The sequence below is a fragment of the Protopterus annectens genome, chromosome 2.part0 (assembly GCF_019279795.1).
Source record: "Protopterus annectens isolate FY-2018-M chromosome 2.part0, PAN1.0, whole genome shotgun sequence".
NCBI classification, from domain to species: Eukaryota; Metazoa; Chordata; order Ceratodontiformes; family Protopteridae; genus Protopterus; species Protopterus annectens.
In genome coordinates this window covers 1,401,163,588-1,401,184,060 of record NC_056728.1, presented here as the reverse complement: position 1 = coordinate 1,401,184,060, position 20,473 = coordinate 1,401,163,588, and the positions used below count along the sequence as shown (strand labels likewise).

The window sequence follows — 20,473 nt, the reverse complement described above, 5'->3', positions numbered from 1 at the left end:
GGATGGTGTCAAAGGCCTTGGCAAGGTCTAGATAGGCTGTGTGGACCACCTTACCCTTGTCCATTGCTCTGGAGACTGATTCAAAGAAGTCAATCAGGTTCAGGAGACAAGATCGGCCCTTCACAAACCCAAACTGGGTGGGGTCCAGTGTTTGAAGGTTGCCAATGTCTTTGTTTATAAGTTCCATGATAATACGCTCCATGGCCTTGCAGATAAGGCTTGTCAGACTGATGGGACGGTAGTTTCCGGGATCCAAGGTGGCCTTGTGGATTGGGATAACTGTAGCTCTGCGCCACTCAGTGGGCACGAAACCTGAGGTGAGGCTATGATTAAACATGACACTTAGGTGAGGTGCCAGTTCATATTGTAGTTCATGTAGTACACAGCCCGGGATGTCATCTGGTCCCATGGATGCTGTATTCTTGGCTTTAGAGAGTGTGTTTTGTACCTGTGTGGCCGTTATTACTGGAATTTGGCCATCTTCCGGTATTGAGATGGGCCATTTAGGGGTGAGAGGGGTGAAGTTGGCACTGAATCGATCTGCCAGGATATTGGCAATATCCTTTGGATCAGTATATTTAATGCCATTCTGTTTTAGCTCAGCAGATCTGAGCATTGCCATTTAGATTCTTGACATAGTTATAGAATGCTTTGTGGTTGTCTTTGGAATCTTTGGCAATTTTATTTTCGTAACTAGCTTTGGAGGATTTTATGAGGCATCTCAGTTTCTTACTGAGGCCAGTAAGGAGTTTTTGCATCCTGGGATTTTCCTCTTTTCTGCAAAGTTTCTTCCTTTTGTTGTAAAGTTTGTTTATGGCAGGGGACCACCAGATTGGCTTCCTTTTTGGATGAGAGCATTTTGGTTCTATTTGGGATGGCACAATTTATGCATGAGTGGATGTGCTCGTACAGTGCCTTAGTGTAGGATTCAGCAGTTGAACTTTCAGTTCCCGTCTGCATGGGTGTTATGAAGTTTGTCACTTCTGACTTGAGTAGCATGAAGTTGGCTTTGGAGAAGTTTTTATGGTGGTTTCTTTACTGGGGGTGGGGTGGGATGTGGATGTTAAGGGTGATTAGCTTATGGTCAGACCTGACTAACGAGGGGGTGACCATAGGTATGGAGCATTGATTTCCCATGTTGGTAATGACCAGGTCTAGGATATTGGAGCCACTGGTGGGACTATGGATTAGTTGATCCAGTGCATTGGAATTTATGAATTCCAAGAACCGTTAGCAAAGGTGTTGGGACATGAGTAGTTTTCCCAGTTAATGGCAGGGTAGTTAAAATCACCCAGTATTAGGGTGTTTGGTACTATCTTAATATTTTCCAGTATGTTTAGAAAGGTGTAGTGAGAATCTTGGGGTATGGTGGGGATCTGTAACAAGCTACAATTTGGATTGCAGTCTTACCTAGTGTTAGTTGCACTTGGAGAATTTCAGACACATTGTGTTGGCCAACTAGCCTGGTGGTGTGAATATCCTTGGTGAATATTGACACTCCTCCACCTTTAGTGTTTCGGTCCTGGTTTGGTGGCGAAAAGTGTGGTAAGAGTTGTAGCCTGGTATTGCAGGGGTGCTCTCTGGAGCCTTGAACCAGGTCTCAGTTACTGCACAGATATCGATGTTCTCCATTTTAGGAGTGCCTCGAGAGAGTGCATTTTGAGGTTTAGACTTCTAGCATTGAGTAGCATTACCTTCAGATTTTGCATGCTTGTACCTGTTACGGTGGTGGTTTTGTCCTTTGAAGTTTGCCTAAAAAGGCACTATAGGGGTGGCAAGAGCCTTAGCCAGTAACCTGAATCCCAGGGGCAACAGGTGCAGACCATCTCTGGCAAAGCATCGTGGTCTGTCAATCATGTCATCCCAGGCAGACAGATACTGGATCCCCTTTGAATGACACCATAAGCTTAGCCAATTATTGAAGTCAATCATTTTATCCTTATATTGTGGTATCATTCTGGGCGAAGGCAGGATGCTACTCAGGGCTAGGGTCATACCTGCCTGGGCCACATGATCCGAGAGCTCTTCCATGTCTCTTTTCATGTAGTCCAGGGAGGTACGTCTCAAGTCATTCACTCCAACATGGACAATGACAGAGTCATATTTGTACTTGTTGTGGAGTGACTTGAGTGCATGCGTTACGTGGTGGATCCTGGCACCCGACAGGCAGCTGACTGTAATTTTCTCCTTATTCAACCTGGTGAGAGGGACATCAGTGTGCCGGACTATAGAGTCACCTATGACTAAAGTGTTAGGTACATTGTCTTGCCTTAGGGGCTGTTGCTGGGTGGCACACTGGTGTTGTGAACTATGTGACACATTGGTTGTGATTGGTGTTTGTTTGCGTTTCAGCTTCAGAGGTCTTTGTTGCTTGGGCAGGTTACAGTTAAGGGCCTCTGCATATGTGGATTTCTCATCTCTAGGACACTGATATGCAGGTATGTCTCTTGATCGGTCCATGTGCCTTGGGCTGTTCTTCCCTGAAAATGCCCCCCCCCAATCAGGGAAGCGTTCATGGTCACTGTGGCCGCTGGTGGGGTAGAACAAAAGGATGACCTATCGTAACAGGAAGACAGGTCAACCCCAACTGAAGATCCTTTTTGCAAGAGTTCGTGATGATTATAAGTTGAGACATGGGGAGCTGGGGAGCTCTTGGTAAGACCATTGAGTGAACAACAGCCATTGCACTATTCGCATGTGCATGCGACCCAGCGGTATGGCTAGAATTGCAGCTGCCATCATGCCTAACAATTTTAGAACTTCTGATGCTGGAGCCTTGTTTTTGGAAATCAGATTACAGGCCTGCTGACAGAATAGTAAGACTCTTTCTACTGGAAGTCTCAGCGTGGTGGTGGAGTTGTCCAATTCTGCTCCAATAAAAACGGTATGTTGCGATGGCAACAAGGCAGAATTTTCTGAGTTTATTGTAATGCCCAGCTGGTTGCAGAGTGACAGAGTGGTATCCCTGGCTTGAATGAGTTGATGCCTGGTGTTGGAGATGAGGAGCCAATCGTCTAGGTATGGAAACACCCGGAAACCTAAATGTCTCAGGTGAGCCATGACCACTGCCATGCATTTGGTGAACACTCCTGGGGCTCTAGTGAGACCAAAGGGCAGAGCTCGAAACTGGTAATGATTGGCTCCCAGCCGGAAGCGCAGATGATCCCTGGATGGTCTGGCCATTTTTATGTGGTAGTACGCATCCTGGAGATCTATCAAGCACATCCAATTGTCTTTACCTAAAAAGGGAAGTATCGACTGAAGTGTGATCATCCGAAACTTCTCTTTCTTGCCAGATTTGTTTAGCCTACTGAGGTCCAATATAGGTTTCAGGTCCCCTGTCTTTTTTGGAACTAAAAAGTATCTTGAGTAAGTTCCGGATCCTGTCTGGTCTGCTGGGACTGGTTGGATGACTCTTTTTCTTAGCAATGTTTGGACCTCTACTGTTGCTTGTTCCCTGTAACTGGGTGGAACATCCGGGATTTTTCTTGTCGGTGGAGGGGGTGTGGCGAAAAGAATGAAGTATCCTCTGGAGATAATACTTTGTACCCAGTTGTCATTTGTTATTTTGAGACAGGCGTCTGGATACAAAGATAAGCGACCCCCGAATACCTCCAGAGTAGGACATTCAGGCTTCCTTTCAGGAGTGCTGGTAGGGCTTCCCAAAGAAGTGATCTCTGTCACCCTGGTTTTGCGGACCCCCCCCCCCCCGCCGCGAGGGTGGCGTCTTCCATTATCGCACCCTCCTCTGCCCCTGGAGGGGAAGGGTTCACCACGTGTGTCCTGAAAGGCTCCTTGGGCTTTCGGAACCCCATCTGTCCTCTCCTTTGACCCTTGGGGTAGGGTCTGGTAGGGGTGGAAAAATGGACTCCGACAGCAGACAGAGTCTTTCCTTCCTGCTCACACCTGGCCAAAGTTTCCTTAACTTTGGGCCTGAAAAGGGATGAGCCATCAAAAGGGGTATTTACAAAGGATGACTTGAAGGGCTCCACAAAGAAGCACAAGCGCATCCAGGAATGTCTCCTAAGAGCAGTTCCTGTTCCCGCTGCCCTGCTCATTCCATCAGCTGCATACGAAATGAGGCACATGGACGAGTTAACAATGGAGTTGAGGGTAGCAAGCTGGGAAGCAACTTTATCTGAAGCTCCTGCAGCTACTGTACCCTGTAGAGTATCTCCAAGCTCTTTAAGGAGATCTCTTTGCAGTCTCGTAAAATACGTGAGATAGTTGAGCGAACGTAGTGCAAAATTCGCTGAACTGCAAGTGCGCTTCCCATATCTGTCCATGAACCTGGAATCTCTGTTACGAGGATGGATAGAAGAGGAAGTTTCTGAAATTTCCTTTTTGGTGCCTGCCGCCACCACCATGGCATCAACTGGCACACCCTTGGTTAGAAAGGATTTGTCTTGGGGAGCACAGATAAATTTATTAGGCCTCCTAGGGACTGGCTCCACGGTGTCCAGAGACTCCCACGCCCTTTGTGAGACCAGCTGCATAAGCTCATCGAAGGGCGGAGACACCCAAGAGATGGAGGGCTGAGACCTGAAAGCCTTCAGGAGAACCGACTTGTCTTCATTAGGGTTGGTGGACTGCCAGTCACCCCTCTGCCTAAAGATTTCTAGTATCTCAGCAAATGAGATAAATTCATCCAAGTCGGTATCAGATGTCAGGGACTCCTGTGGGGAGTCTAGATGCTCCCTCTTACAAACTCTCTTCCTGGGAACCTCATTAATGGGAGCTTCCGGTGAGGTCTCTGAAGAGCATGTGCCACCCAATGGGGCTTCCTGAGGCTCTGTGTCTCTACGCTTGGCAAGGATGTGTGAAGCAGAAGCAGACACAGGTGCTTTAGGGGAGGATGAAGCCAGGCCTTCATGGCTTTGAAGGCACTCCTGCTCTGATGCAAAGGGGCAGATGGATCTGAGGTAATCGCTGATACCCCTGGCACCAGGACAATGGGCTCCAAGCCAGAGGTAGGAGCCGAGCTCATCCGAGCCGAAGCCCCGAGAGGCAGAGTCAGAACTGACAAGTTGGTTCGACTATCCTCCCTGGACCCGACCAGAGAGTGTCGGCTCCTAGATTGCTCGATCGGGGCCGAGGATGTCAGAGTAAATGGAGCTGAGGACACTGGAGCAGTCATCAGCTCTGAAGTCTCCACAATCAACAAGACTGACTCCTCCAGCTCCAAAGGACCAGTATGGCTCGGAGGAGGAAGAGTAGTAGCTGGCAAGAGAGTCTTCAGTTCCGAAGCTGCTTGGGTCGGAGTTGATAAGAATTTAGCAAAGGACGGTGCCTGTAAAAGCTTCTGCACCACACGATCCATATCCAAATCAGAAAGGCTGATCGAAGACCGAGATGAGTGGATGGAAGGTGGTACCGACTGTTACAAAGGAGACTTAGGTACTTCAGATACCGGTTCCAGGACTGGGGACGAGCTCCAAAAGGATAAGACAGTCGGCTATGAGGTCTGTGGAGACGATGTCAAAGACTTTTTGGAGTTCTTACTCTCAGAAGTCTTAGAAGACTTTGAGGACTTACTGGAGACATCTTGGTCGCTCAAAGCTTCTTGGAAAGAGGGTTTCAACAAACCTCTATCAATCAACTTTCTTTTTCTCTCCTGGAGAACCCTAGAAGAGAAAGAATGACATATGGAGCAGCTATCTTGGAGATGCAATGCTCACAAGCAATAAACACAGTTAACATGACTGTCGGTGACAGAATTTTCTGGCCACATTTGGGGCATTTTTTAAATCTTGACTTAGGGTGTTTGTCTTTGTCAGCCATACTATCCAAGTATCACAAAACAAGTTTACTTGTAAAGCTATACAGACCCAAACAATTTTGATTAGTCACAACAATCAACAAGCCCTTAGAAGAAAAACAGGCTAAAAGTCACACATACACACACAGAAGTATTTATTTAAACCAAGATAGATAAAATATCAAGTTGTGACAGAAAGTCACTGTCTAAATGCACACCACAATACTATATGCTACTGTATCACACACTAACAACTAAACCTTAGCTCTAATTTGTTCAAACTTGTGACAAAAGGTCATTAAGTACACACAATCTAAATTATCAATAAAGATAGCTGTGACAAAAGTCACTGTTAAACACACTATAATAATCTAAACTAGGCCTAGGAAAAATGAGACCAAACAGAAATTTAAAAAAGCACACCAAGGGAAAGGGAATTATACAATAAAGCTGTAAGAGCTTATATAACAATCTAAAAGTACTACTATCAATATAATGAAGAAATACATGAAGAAATAAGGTTTTACTGGCCTGAGCTAGCGAGAACCTCTGATCTATTGCAGCGGCAAACTAGATCTGAGGTAACTCTAGGTGCATTATGGGATAGGGACTTGGCCTCGAGCGATCTGAAGACCTCGAGCTTTGTAGTAGGCCGACTCGAAGCCGAGGATCGGCTCCAAACCCATCTGTAAGAATGAATGGTGAGATAGAACAACTTGGGTTCATAGGTTCATAGGTAAGTACTAGGCTATCTACCGAGGGCATCTATAAGCCTAGCCAAAATGTGTTGGCTTTCGCCGCCCCCTTAGATTAGTTCCCTGTGCCTCTGTCCAGCAGCGCCATTAATTCCCTGTGCCTCTGTCCAGCAAAGCCACTGCAGTAATTCCTGGGGTAAATTTTCTGTTTCCCATCCACTCGTCAAGGTTTCTCTTGAAGAGTGCTAGTGAGGGGCTCTGCGTAATATAGACTGGAATCCTATTCCAAAGCATGGGGAGTCTCTGGGACAGGAATCTATCCCTCCAGCACATCCTATTTATCATTGTGGTGAGGTTTAGATCCCTAGAGCGTGTGGCTCTCTGGTATATATTTTTATTTTTTTTTTTTTAGGTGGAGCATGTCCATCAATTCTGGGTTGGACATGGCCTTATATGTCAGGCAGAGATCACCTCTGAGTAAGCGGTATGCAACCGAGTACAGCTGGAGTTTCTTCAGTCGGGCTGCATAGGGCATCTGTTTAAGACCCGTAATCCTCTTGGTACTTCTGTGGTCTTTCCAGCTGTTGCAGGTGTCTTGTAAGGTACATCCCAAATGGGACATTTTACTCTATGGTGGGTTTGATGAGTGATGAGTAGAGGGGCACAATAACCTCTTTTGTTCTAGATACAAACCCTTTTGTGATTAGGTGGGCCACTAGAAGGATTTTCTAACCACCTTGGCAATAGGATTATCAAAGGAGAGATTACTATCTACTTGGGTCCCCAGATCCCTTATTACATTTTCTGTATTTAGGGGACTACCACGTATGTGTTAGTTCGCGGGTACTTTGTTTTTTCCAAAGGGGATGACTATGCACTTTTTGGCATTTAGCTTGAGGCCACGATTTTGACACCAGGTATCCGTCTCATTGAGGCTCTTCTGGAGGATGTCTGTATCAGCCGGAGAGTCAACTATGACCTCCAGTTTGCAGTCGTCTGCAAACTTGGTCAGTCATAGTCCTCCTATGCTTGCCTGTACCTCTGAGAAGTATATACCGAACAGGACTTCACATGCTTTGTTTTAATTAAACAGTTAGATTCCCTGAGTCCACACCAGTTCTAAGTCAGCTGCTAGCTGCCAGACTATGTGTGGCACCGGTTGGGACCGGTGCCCGCCACAGCTGGAGTGATCCACAGGAAGGGGCCGATGCAAGTCCAGAGTTGCCGCTGCCACCTGCCCTGCCCCCCTGGGAAGGGGGAATGTGTCAAGGTGACGATGCCTCATCCAGCCGTAGTGCAAGCCCAGCTCCGCTTCATGCCCAAGCCCAATCGACCCAGCCCTTACAGCCAATCTTTATCCTGAAGTTACATATCTGGCTTGCCAACTTCCCATATCTACATTGTTCTGACATGCTAGAGGCTGTTCACCTTGAAGACCTGTTGCAGATATGGATACAGCCCGGCATGAGACTTCACCCTCTTCCAGGGATTTTCAAGGGCTGGCGAGAGCTCACCCGATGCCACCAGCACTGCAAGGCTTTCTAGGGTGCAGGGCCCTCTCTCGGGGCGAACCCATTTCAGAGCACCCTGTCTCTTACAAAGAAAAGAGAATTCTCCAAGGGCCCCCCACTGGCTTCTCCGGGATCATTTGTGTCACTGCACTGGATACCCTGAGGTGCCCATCTTCGCCGCTCCGGATTCAGGGATCTGAACCCAACTCCCTCTCAATTGGACAAGGGCAATAGAGGCCATTGCCCGTCCCTTCAGAACGGAGCTCGTATATTTCTCAGGACCGACTGACCCATGTTCAACTTCTGTTCACATGGAACCCTTCTCCACTTTGGCCTTCAAAGCTCTCGTCTGAATATTTGCTACTACCACCAAGATCCAGAGCATACAGGGGTAGTAGAACACACAAGACGCATATGACTCAAGTGAAGTAAGATGTTTTGTGTCTTATCACCCCAAAAAGTGCAGCAGTTCATGATTCAGAAATTAATGAAAAATCATTCAGGTCCCCTTCAGCTGTCAGATATCAATTTGCTATTTTGTGTGCTTGAACTTTACTGCTAGAAGCAGTGTTTCCAGGTTCCTATATAAGCACTCCATACAGAAATGGAGTGTGGGGGCCTGAGTACATTCTATGGACTCTGATATTATGCAGTCTCAGAACAAGACTTCTTTGTTATTATTATTATATTTTTTGACTATTTTTTCTCTTTAGTGTAAAACTCAAAAATGAGAATATATAGGTTCCACTGCATCTTGTTTCAAAAGCAGTCAATGCTTCTACTGGATAAAACAACTATGGTGAAGTTTCAATTAGATGCAAAATTTCTTGTTGGGGACAAACCCTATGCGACTCTCCTACCCATCATGTGACAGGAACTTTTGCTCCTCAATCCTTCTTACACACACACACACACACACACACACACACACACATATTTATCATACCTCTCAAGTTTCTAGATTTCTGCCTCATATTTTTGGTCTGTTCCTCATACATACATACATATGTGTATATATATATATATATATATATATATATATATATATATATATATATATATATATATATAGCGTCTATATCACGTTATCGAAAGTTTACTTAATCTAATCAATAAAGGTTGAACTTTATTGATTGATTAAGTAAAACATCGAATAACATAAAAAAAAAAAAAACTAAATGGCGTAGGCAGGGGGGCAAGCCCCCTGCACCCCCCACACCCCCTACTTAAATATACCAACTCTGAGACCGCACTACATTGAGGTAAACGGAAATCTCCCCTTACGGAGATTTCCGTTTACTTGCACAATGTTCTTCACTTTCGATATTGTCGTGCCGACAATATCAGAGTCGATATTGTCAGCTTATGACAACGTGGAGTAGACCCATATATATATATATATATATATATACACATATGTATATATATATATATATATATATATATATATATGTGTGTGTGTGTGTGTGTACATGTATATATATATATATATATATATATATATATATATATATATATATATATAAACATACATATAGAGAGAGATATCAACTCTGCAATCAAGTAGCAGAAAAGAAAATTACAAAAAATGTAATAATTGCCAGAGTGCAAGCAGACAATTCCTACAGAGAATAGCAGTCGATAAATTGCAGATTGTCCGGAAGTGCACTCGAGTCATAACTTCATCCAGTTAACGCTTGACCAAGAGTGGGAAAACCATTTAATATCTACTTACCGCAACTACTAGAACATACAGAAACTCTGAAAAGATGTATTTATCTGATCTGTGCATGTAGACTGGAAGGTTTGTGCAGCTATAGTCAAGCAAATGAGCTTAGGGCAACTGCATTTTGATCAGACACAATGGAGTGGAATCCTTCAAACCACAAATGTATCCATTGCCCTTTCCTTTGCTTTAAATGCTCACTTCTCAGCTAAATCCAGGTTTTCAGTACAGTGTTTGGTGTAGAGCAACAATTCAGCCTACATGAAATATATTTTAAATATAAATTTAAATAAAATACCTTTTGTTTGTCATTGCTTTAAGTGATGATTTAATGTTTCACATGTTTTGTAAAGTGATTATGGATAAGCATATACAATGAAACCAAAATGAATTAAAATCAGTCTACAGTGAAATGTCCCACAATTGTGTATTTCTTTAACATAACTAACCTCAGCCTCAGAACCAGATTTCTCTGATCTGCTGTTTTCATCTTCTTGTCTGCCTTCTGCCATTTCACTCATGTTGTCGGAATTATGATGTTCTTCATCTTTTAAAGAAGCAAACATAACAAAGGACATCATGATATGGTGTGTTAAAAGCTAAGTGAAATAGACTAAAATGGGTCAGATATCTAAGAAAATAAGCTGAAGAACATGATGCATGCATAAATGAAACAATGTACTGTTGCAAAATACTACTGCCAACCATGTCCTTTCACCTTCAATCTGTATCAAAATGCATTTCCAATGTATCTAGGGCTGGCTATGATGGCATCTTTTGGAAGTAAACTGGAAAGAAGCTTGCTGACTCTTCGACGTCTTTGTAAACTGAGACACAACAATGAAGTACAGCTAATCTACCACTGCTGACTAAACTGCATATTAATTGTGAAACACAGCCGCAGACATAATAGATGGGAGAGTACTGACCACAGCAGGTGATCTTTGTGAGAGACTGTGTACCCGAGAACACATTTTTAAAGACTTCATAATAATTCTTGCAAATTGGTGTGCTTGGCCTACACTTCCCATTTCTGTCCCAAGGAAGCTGAGTGAGCACACATGAAAGATACAAATAAGGATATTACACTATAAACTTGGCAAGCTTACAGGACTATATAAACACAGGCAGGACAGGCTGTCCAAGACTAGGGGTCAAAACAAAATAGGAACACTGACTGCAGAGGGCCCTATTTTAAACACCTTTACTAAGATGCCAAGGTGCACAAAAGGTCTACTTCGTAGAACCACAGAGCAAACAGTAATGCTTGGTAATGATTTGAGCCAATGGTAAAACAGCCTCAGCAAGAAAGTCCAAAATATAAAGGTTTTTGTAACCCTCACTAGAAGCACTCACATCAATGGTGGAGTAAACTTTGACCATAACGGTATGGAAGGAATAAGTTGCCTAATGACAAAAGATAACACAGTTAGCAATCTCTTCAGATATGGTTTGCTTAGCTATAGCTATGTCTTCTTAACTGAAGGAAAGGACAGATGGACCATTTCCCAGAAGGCTGACCCCATACATCAAGAGCACGACAGATCCTTGCCTTTCAGATTCTGCTACTAGAAACAAAACAGGGAAGTGAATGGAATGGAAAGCTCTCACAAGGCAACATGGCCTAAGTTTTAAAGGACACGTGACCTTTGTGAAAGACTAAATAGGGTTTCCTATATGATTCGAACTGCAGTTCAGACATCTTAAGCAGACAGGTAATGGTTGCCGGAAAATAGATGTTAAGAAGTGAACCACAAAGGAGAAAGATTCTACAAAGGTGGGCCAAGATAAAGAACCCACTTTCAATAAATGTTCAACAAGCCTGTGCTGAGTTACACATCTGCTGTTCTTTAGAATTTGACATGTCACAATAGAGGAGACACTGTACCTTTACTGTGGAACAATGGAGACCCAAGTGAAACAAGAGTCTGTGAAAGGAAGGATCACCTGCATGCTCACTTACTGAGGTAGAAGAGGGTAAGTGGAATACCTCTCACCCACGTGAAGAACATCTTTTACTTAGTACTACATGTCCATCTAGTAGAAGTTTTTTTGGCAGCCTCCATCTTGTCTGAGACTACCAACAAAAGGTCTGATGATACCAAACTAACAAAAGAGCAATTAAAGGAGAAAATGGATGTACATGTTGCTCCAGCTCAGGAATGCCCCCTTCATCACATACTACCAAGGAACTAAGAGCTCAAATTCACACCTTTCTCTGTCAAAAAAGGATGAAGAAAATGAGCTTTGGCCTTTCTTCTATAATTATGGAAGCTAGGTGTGGCTTAAGAAAGAAAGATGGAAAAGCATATAGAAGTTAACACCCTCACTTAAGTGGAAAGGCATCTGTGGTGTACTTGCCAAACAAGACAAAGTGGAAAGTGTAGGGGGTGGGAAACATTGCCCCTCTATGTGAAACAGTTCACTGAATGCTCTACTCCCAAATGATCTTCATCTGGCAGACCTCCCTTTTTTTCAGTTCCAGTACAGCACTGAAACTGTGGCTTGGTGACTCTGCCAAAACACTAACATCTCCTGAGGTGTGAATGGCTGACAGAGTAATGCTTCACTTTACAGTCCATTCCCAGACCTTCACTGACTCTCTTCAAAAGCTGTCCTAGCATATATTCCACTCTGTACTACACCTTGAGCGGTTTGTCTGACCTAAGCAGTAGGGGTACAGGTCTCAACTGTCTCTGCAGAGAAAACACCACCAGCAGGTCAAGCCATTTTTTGTGTAAAGTATGGAAGTGTGTAAGCATACTTACTATAAACAGAAGTTACATACTACAGCTCTGGTTCCTTTTCATTCCTATTCTATACTCTTGAGCTCACTTTGTAGAAATAAGCTGACAAGTCTAAGTGCTCAAGCTTGAGCTCCTTCCTTGCTCCCACGATGCACTTGTCCCCTGCCCTGCTATATAATGAGTTTGCAGCTAATTCTGGAGTGTAAAAACTATGAGGAACAGGAAAGCGAGTCCTAAAGAGGATGGGCTTCAAAGTACTTCTATTAGGTCTATCCACATATGAATAATGATAATTTGGAAGGGGGGAAGGACAGTGGAATGTCAAAGAGGACAGACTAGGAACAAAAACAATCCAACATTATGCTAAGTATGTAACTTCTGTATCCTATTTCATTCTATCTGTTGCTTTAACTGAAGAGACAGAATTCCAAGCTACCTATTTTCCCAAGAGGTATGACAATATGGCCTTAAGGATGGTAGCTTCAAAAAAGGATCTAAATATGGAGGTAAGCCCAGTTTGTAATGACTGAAAAGTTATGCAACATAGACCAAATTGCTGCAGTGCAAATATCATCCCCTGAAGAACGTCTGAAGAAGGTGATAGATGCGGACACCACACCTACTTAGTTGAGTGTAATTGTACATGGACATCCATGGTATAAAGAAGGAATTCTCCTCCGTTAGAACAGAAAAGACTTGAAGATGAACAGGCTGCCTAAAATTTGATTCTGAAGAAGTGTATGGAATGAAGGATAGGTTTGTTTTTAACAAGAAGTTAGGTACTCGCCATAACGTTTGATGTATGTAGTCCATCTCGCCTCACATTCTTACCCGTGGGTTCGGAGTCGAACCTCGGCTCCGACTCGGCCATACTCTAGCTCAAAGTCTTTCAATTGGCTGGGCTAAGAGGTATCCCATACTGCACTGCTCCCTTTCCCCAGATCTTATTTGCTGCAAGCTCAATCACACAATCACTCCCCTTCATCCACATGACACAAAGAACGAAAAAAATATTCCAGTAATGAAAGGAGTACTGAAACCAGAACTAACCTTTAGGTCCTCCAGGATGGGGGATGGAGGGAGGTTAGTAAGAATGTGAGATGAGATGAACTACATACATTGAACGTAATGGTGAGTACATAACTTCTTGATGTTATGTAGTCCAATCTCGCCTACATTCTTACCCGTGGGACAGCGTCCCCAGCACCTGAACTCTGGGAGGCTCAGTGGAAAATACTCCTGAGCACTGTGGAACCAAAGGAACATCTGCCCCTGGATACCAAATCCAATTTGTAGTGAGTAATAAAGGTGTGAGCAGATGCCCATGTAGCTGCAGCACAAACATCATCCATAGACATCCTGGCCTGAAATGCTGTAGATGTAGACATAGATCGGGTAGAATGAGCCTTCACTCTAAATGGTAAATCCTTACCACCTGAGGCATAAATGAAGGAAATACAACCAGAGATCCATCTAGACAAAGTTACTTTGGAAACAAGAGACCCAATTTTGTTTTCTGAAAATGAGACAAACAGCTGGTCTGATTTTCTAAGTTCCTTCGTTCTATGTAAATAAAAGCGCAATTGCCTGTGAACATCCAACTGGTGAAATTTGAATTCTGCCCTATTAGAGAACTCTGGAAAAAATACGGGCAGTTCAATTAGTTGAGATTACTAACCAAAGCCACTTTTGGCATAAAGGAAGGGTTTGGTCCAAGGGAAACCCTGTCCCTGTGAAAAATCAAGTAAGGTGGTCTTATTGACAAGGCTTGGAGCTCTGAGACACGTCTGGCTGAAGTGATGGTTACCAAGAAGATAGTTTTCCAAGTCAAATATTTCATGTCACAAATAGCTGCAGGCTCAAAGGGGGAAGTGTTGAGGCACTGTAGCACAAAATTTAGATCCCAAGGCATAACCGGTTCAAAGACTGGAGGGTGAAGCAGCACAGTGCCCTTCAAAAATGCCTTTCAAAGTCTATGTGCCATTAAACTGGGTTCATTGGCAACGTGAAAAGTGGAAATAGCCGCCAAGTGGACCTTTATGGCAGCAGCTGCTGAACCTTGACTGAAAAGCATGGAAAGAAATTCCAGAACTGAAGAGATTGGGGCTGTGTAAGGATCAATTTGCCTTTCATGAGCCTATATGGAGAATCTTTTCCATTTACTGGAATAAATCTTCCTGGTCGAAGGCTTATGGGAAGAAGACAGAATATGAACCACTTCTGGAGAAAAATGATGAAACCTGATCAGTGATGGAAGTGGAGTAGCCAGGCTGTCAACCGGAGGGTTTGAAGAGAGGGATGAAACTGCCCTGACATATGAGTCAGTAGGTCTGGTTGTGGGTCCAGAATCCAGGGTGTGTCCATAAAATAGGGATGGAGAAAGGGGAACCAAATTTGACAAGGCCAGTGTGGAGCAATCAGAATCATTTTGCTTCCCAAGGATTGTGCTTTCTGAATAACCTTTGTCAGCAGAGGAACAGAGGGAAGGCAAACAGTAGACCGGGGGGCCAATCGTGGACCAGAGCAACCTAGGTGACTCCCCCCCTGAGGCGGAATAAGGTTGAAGTAGCTGTTGCACTTAGTATTGAGGGGGCTGGCAAATAGGTCGCAGCAAGGCTGACCCCATCTGTGGAAAATCTGCTCCGCAACTTGACTGTTCAGGGACCACTTGTGAGGCATAAGAATAGCTCTACTCAACCTGTCGGCGATCACATTGGACTTCCCCGGAATGTGCGTTGCTACAAGAAAACGTTGGGAAGACACTGCCCACTGCCATGCTCGCATGGCCTCTCTGCAAAGGGGATAAGATCTGGTTCCACCTTGTTTGTTCAGATACCATACCACGGACATACTGTCTGAGTGGATCGCAATAGTCCCGAGAGGAAGAAAGCTCTGAAGTTCTTGCAACGCTAGTAGGTAGCACTGCTCTCATCTCCAAGATATTGATATGCAGATGTATCTCATGTTCTTGCCACATTCCTTGGACTGTCCTGCAGAGATAATGCCCCCCCCCCCATCCCATCTGGGAGGCATCCGTGGTCACTGTGGCAACAGGAGGGGATAGAACGAAGGGTTTCCCTGCATTGAGGTTGCTGGTGTGAAGCCACCAGTGTAGATACAGCTTGCAACTGTCTGTGATCATTAGGAGATGAGAAAGCGGCATATTTTGTAAAGACCACTGGACGAAGAGCATCCACTGAAAGAGCCTCATGTGTAGCCTTGCAAGAGGGACCAGCATAATTGTTGAGTCCATCGTCCCTAACAATTTCAGAACTGTTTTTCCTTCACTTTCTTTAAAGGGAGCAACGCGTTTACCTGTTGTTGCAAACCTTGAATCCTTTCTTGAGGTAAAAATGCCCTCATGCGCACGGTATCTAACTCGGCACCTATAAAGGTGACATGCTGTGAGGGCGACAAGGCAGACTTTTCCCAGTTTAGAGTGACACCCAATTGTTGACACAGATTGATCATGGCATCTCTGGTCTGTAGCAGTAGATGCTTGGTGGTGGCAGATAGGAGCTAGTCGTCCAGGTATGGAAACACTTGGAATCCCTGACATCTCAAGTGAGCTGTCACCACTGCCATACACTTGGTGAACAACCTGGGGACTGTGGTGAGACCAAAGGGCAGGGCTCGAAATTGAAAATTAGTGGCTCCCAGCCGGAAGCGTAGGTGTCTTCTGGATGTCCTGTCCATTTTTATATGGTAGTAAGCATCCTTGAGGTCGATGGAGCACATCCACACTTCTTTTCCCAACAATGGGAGAATAGATTGCAATGTGACCATTTGGAACTTGGACTTCTTTATGTGGAGGTTTAAGCGGCTGAGATCCAAGATGGACATCAGGTCCCCTGTTCTTTTCGGCACCAAAAAGAATCTGGAGTAAGTCCCTAATCCGAGCTTGTCTGAGGGGACATGCTGGATTGCTCCTTTTTCTAGCAGCTTTTGAATTTCTGAAGCTGCGAAATCCCTTTGATTGGGTGGAACATTTGGGATTCTTTTGATTGTGGGGGGGGGGGGGTGGAATGTGATATCCTCCGGAAATAATTTTTAATACCCACTGGTCCCGAGTGATGTGCTGCCAGGTTTCTTGGTATAGTGAGATGCGACCCCCGACTGGCTCCGGAGAAGAGCAGTCGGGCCTCCTCTCAGGAGCGCTGGTAGGAAGGACCACGAAAGGAATCACGGTCTCCCTGGTTACGCAGGCCTCCTCTGCCTCTATGGCGATGTCTACCTGAGTTGCCACCCCCTCCCCTGGAGGGGGATTCACTTTGTGCATCAGGGAAAAATCTCTGCAATTTCTTGAACCACATTTTCCCACCCTTCTGGCTCATGGGATAAGGTCTAGAAGGCATGGAAAAATGGACTCCCATGGCAGACAGAGTTTTACCCTCTTGCTCGCACCTAGTGAGAGTGTCTTTCACCTTGGTTCCGAACAAGGAGGAACCATCAAAAGCGGCGTTGGTGAATGTAGACTTAAAGGCCTCCGCGAAATTACAAAGGCACATCGAGGAGTGTCTCCTGAGAGAGACTCCGGAATTCGCTGCCCTACTCGCTCCTTCGGCTGTGTAGGAGATCAGCCTCATGGAGGAGTTAGCTATAGAATTTAAGGTAGACATCTGAACATTGACTTTCTGAGCCACTGTGTCAGATATGTTACCTTGTAGAGTATGTCCAAGCTCTTTCAGGAGATCTCTTTGGAGCCTTGTAAAATGTGATAAGGGGGATGGACGGTAGATGAAGTCTCAGCCAGTTCCTTCTTGGTGGCAGCTGCCACCACCATGGCATCTACTAGGATGCCTTTCGTAAGAAAGTCTTTGTCAGCAGGGGTGGAGAGAAATTTGTTGGGTCTCCTGGGGACTGGTTCCACAGTGTCAGGGGTTTCCCACACCCTACGACAAACCAGATCCAGGAGTTCGTCGAAGGGTGGAGAGACCCAAAAGGCAGAAGGCTGAGCCCCAAAGGCCTTCAGGAACACTGACTCCTCTTCAAAGGGGGGAGTTGATGGCCAGTCGCCTCTCTGTTTCAAGATCTCTAGGATATCAGAAAAGAAGATATCCTCAGAGGACGACTTGGGGTACCCCTCTGATTCCTCGAGGTCAGTGTCTGACGTGAGAGACTCTTCCTGGGAGTCTAAGTGCTTCCTCTTGCACGTTCTTTTTCTGGGGGGCTCCTCAGGCACAAACTCTGGTGAGCCCTCAGAAAATGGGGGACCACTCATGGGTGTCTCCTGAGGCCTTGGGTCTCTGCTGTCCAAAGATAGAGGGCGATCAGAGACTGTTACCGGGGCTGGAGGGGGAAGAGTGTCAGAACTGTATGATGCAGCTGAGGATCTGGCCAGCACGCTCAGCATGACCTCGAAAGCTGGTCCCCCCGGCTCCGAAGATCGACTAACCGTGGAATCTCTCGGAGCAGAAGGGACAAGGTCCAAAGCCAAAGCAAGAGTCTGGCTCACTCGAGCCGAAGCACCGAGTGGGAGGCTGGGAGCCAAAGAGCATCCTGAGGCCTCCCCTTCGGGTCCAATCGAGGAACCATGAGTCCTGGACCACGTGGACAGAGCCGACAGGGTCAGAGCTGAGATCGGAGCCGACAAGCCAGGATCAGCCATCAGAGCTGACCTAGAAGCATCATACAGCACCCACTGCTCTGGCTCCGAAGGCTGGGATTTGCTTGGAGAAGGATTTATCGATGATGGATGGGTGACTGGCTCCGGAGCCAACTGGGCTGGAGCTGAAAGCAATTTAGCCAGCACCGGTGATTGGAGCAGTCTCTGCTCCACTCTATCCACATCTACATCAGAAAGTGTCCTGGAGGACCTAGAGGACAAGGTGGGAGATCTAGACCTCCTCTCAGAAGGAGACCTGCGAGGAGGAGGAGAGACCGGTCTAAAAAATGGAGACCGGCTCCGAGCTAGCATCTCCGTCACCGGCTCCGAAAAACTGGGAGCCGATGTAGGACCTGTAGCTTCAGAAACGTCCTTCGGCACCGTAGACAGTAGAGCCGAGTATGCCACAGTCGATTTAACTTTCTCCAGCGGCTCTGATAGTACAGACGGAGCCAGAGAATGTTTCTTTGCTTTAGATGTTTTGGCGGGAGAGAACTTTGCACTAGAAGACCTCGCTAAATCTTCCTTAAAGGAGGGTTTCAGTAGACCCTTCAGTATCAGCTTGTTCTTCCATTCTTGAAGAACATGAGGGCTGAATGCATGACAAAAGGCACAAGATTCCTGAAGGTGTATAGCCCCCAAACAATAAACACATACCGAATACCCATCGGTAATAGACATCTTGTACCCACATTTGCTACACTTCCTGAAGCCCGAAGGCTTATGTTCTTTAGTATCTTTAGACATAGTAGGCAGGATACTAAATACAACACCACAGACTAACCAGCAAAAAGCACGGTAACAATAACTAAAACTACAGACAACACACCAGGACCTCTAATTCAAACGGTCCTGAAGGACAAACAACACTAAGAAGGACTAGGTTCTCTAACTTAAATGGTCCTAGCCCGGAGGGGACGGATACCTAAGCACAAGACAAACACAGAAGGGAAACAGGCAACCAAGGGAGGACTAGGTCCTCTAACTGAAACAAGCCTACCCATAGGGAGATAGCTGACGGGATACCAGTAAAGTAGATAAAGAAACAGAAGGAGCGCAAAAACTGCTAAACAGTCACAACACACACACACACAGATACAGCTATGAAAATAGCTTTTGGAGCAAAAAATTAGTCAATTACGACACAAAAGTAATACTTAGCCACAGCCAAGAGCGAGACCATATCTGAGCTTTGCGAGCTGCAAATGAGATCTGGGGAAAAGGAGCAGTGCAGTATGGGATACCTCTTAGCCCAGCCAATTGAAAGACTTTGAGCTAGAGTATGGCCGAGTCGGAGCCGAGGTTTGGCTCCGAACTCACGGTTAGGAATGTAGGTGAGACTGGACTACATAACATCAAATGCTTTGTCTTTGTGGAAAACGAAATATGAAGTTGAAGAAAATACATGTACTTCTGAAATTCTTCTGGATGAGGTAATTGCTAACAGAAATAAAATAATTCAGGAGTGAAATTTTAGATCAGCAGAGAATGTTCATTCAAAGGGCAGACAAGTTAACGTTTCTAATACACAAATCTGGTCCCGTTGTGCAACTGGAGCCATGATGGGGGGGGGGGGGGGAGTCCTTTAGGGAATGCTTTACACAGTTTTTGCACTGCAAGAAAGGAAGACAGAAATTCTTTTTTTTAAAAAGCAAGAAATTGATTCCAATTGCACCTTAATGGTGGAGTAACTGGAACCAGCATCAAACAAGAAGGAAAGAAATGGTGAAAAGTGGGAATGGGGACAGAAAAGAGGTACAGTCCTTGGTTACAAGCATAGATGGAGAAATCCATCCACTTACTCTTGAAGATCTTATGACAGGATTCTTTCTGAAAAGCTGACAGAGTCTGTACTTACCTTTAAGAGGCAATTACCAAAACTGGAGAAACCATGCAGTCAGTTTGAGGGAATGGATGTCCAGCTGAGGCTCACTGAATGGATGGGACAAAAGATCCGGTTGTGGATTGAGAAGCTATAACTACACCTTCAAATGAGGCCACAGCAGTTTTGCACAATGAGGCTGTCTGTAGAACTTTTGTGATCAGATGAAGATGAGAGAAAATGCAGGAGTCTGGACGGCCTCTGACAGACCAGAGCTCCACCTGGTACTAACCTGGTGGAGGGATACTGGCAAAGTAGCTACTGCATTTCATATTGGACAGGTAAGCAAAATGATTTCACAGGGCTGGCCCCAGCAGCAAAGGATGTGCTGTGCTACTATAGGACTGAGGTGACTACTTGGGGACATTAGAATAGATCTGCTGAGCCTGTCCTCTAGGGAGCTGACTTGTCAAAGAAAAAACATTGTTACTGTAAAGCAATATGAGGATATCACCCGCTACACCACACTCTCACAGCCTCTCTGAATAATGGGGATATGATCTGGTTCCTCCCTGCTTGTTGATGTACCACACTACTGCCATGTATAAG

The 20,473-nt window shown here is 45.1% G+C and overlaps 1 protein-coding gene across 1 annotated transcript in view; it reads right to left on the bottom strand.

Annotated features, from left to right (window-relative positions):
• Positions 1-20,473, bottom strand: part of CLGN (calmegin) — a 2,483,974-nt gene that overhangs the window by 140,832 nt on the left and 2,322,669 nt on the right. The window contains exon 14 of the mRNA XM_044061624.1: positions 10,140-10,237. Coding sequence (XP_043917559.1) covers positions 10,140-10,237 — 98 coding nt within the window. The remainder of the gene's footprint in view (positions 1-10,139; positions 10,238-20,473) is intronic.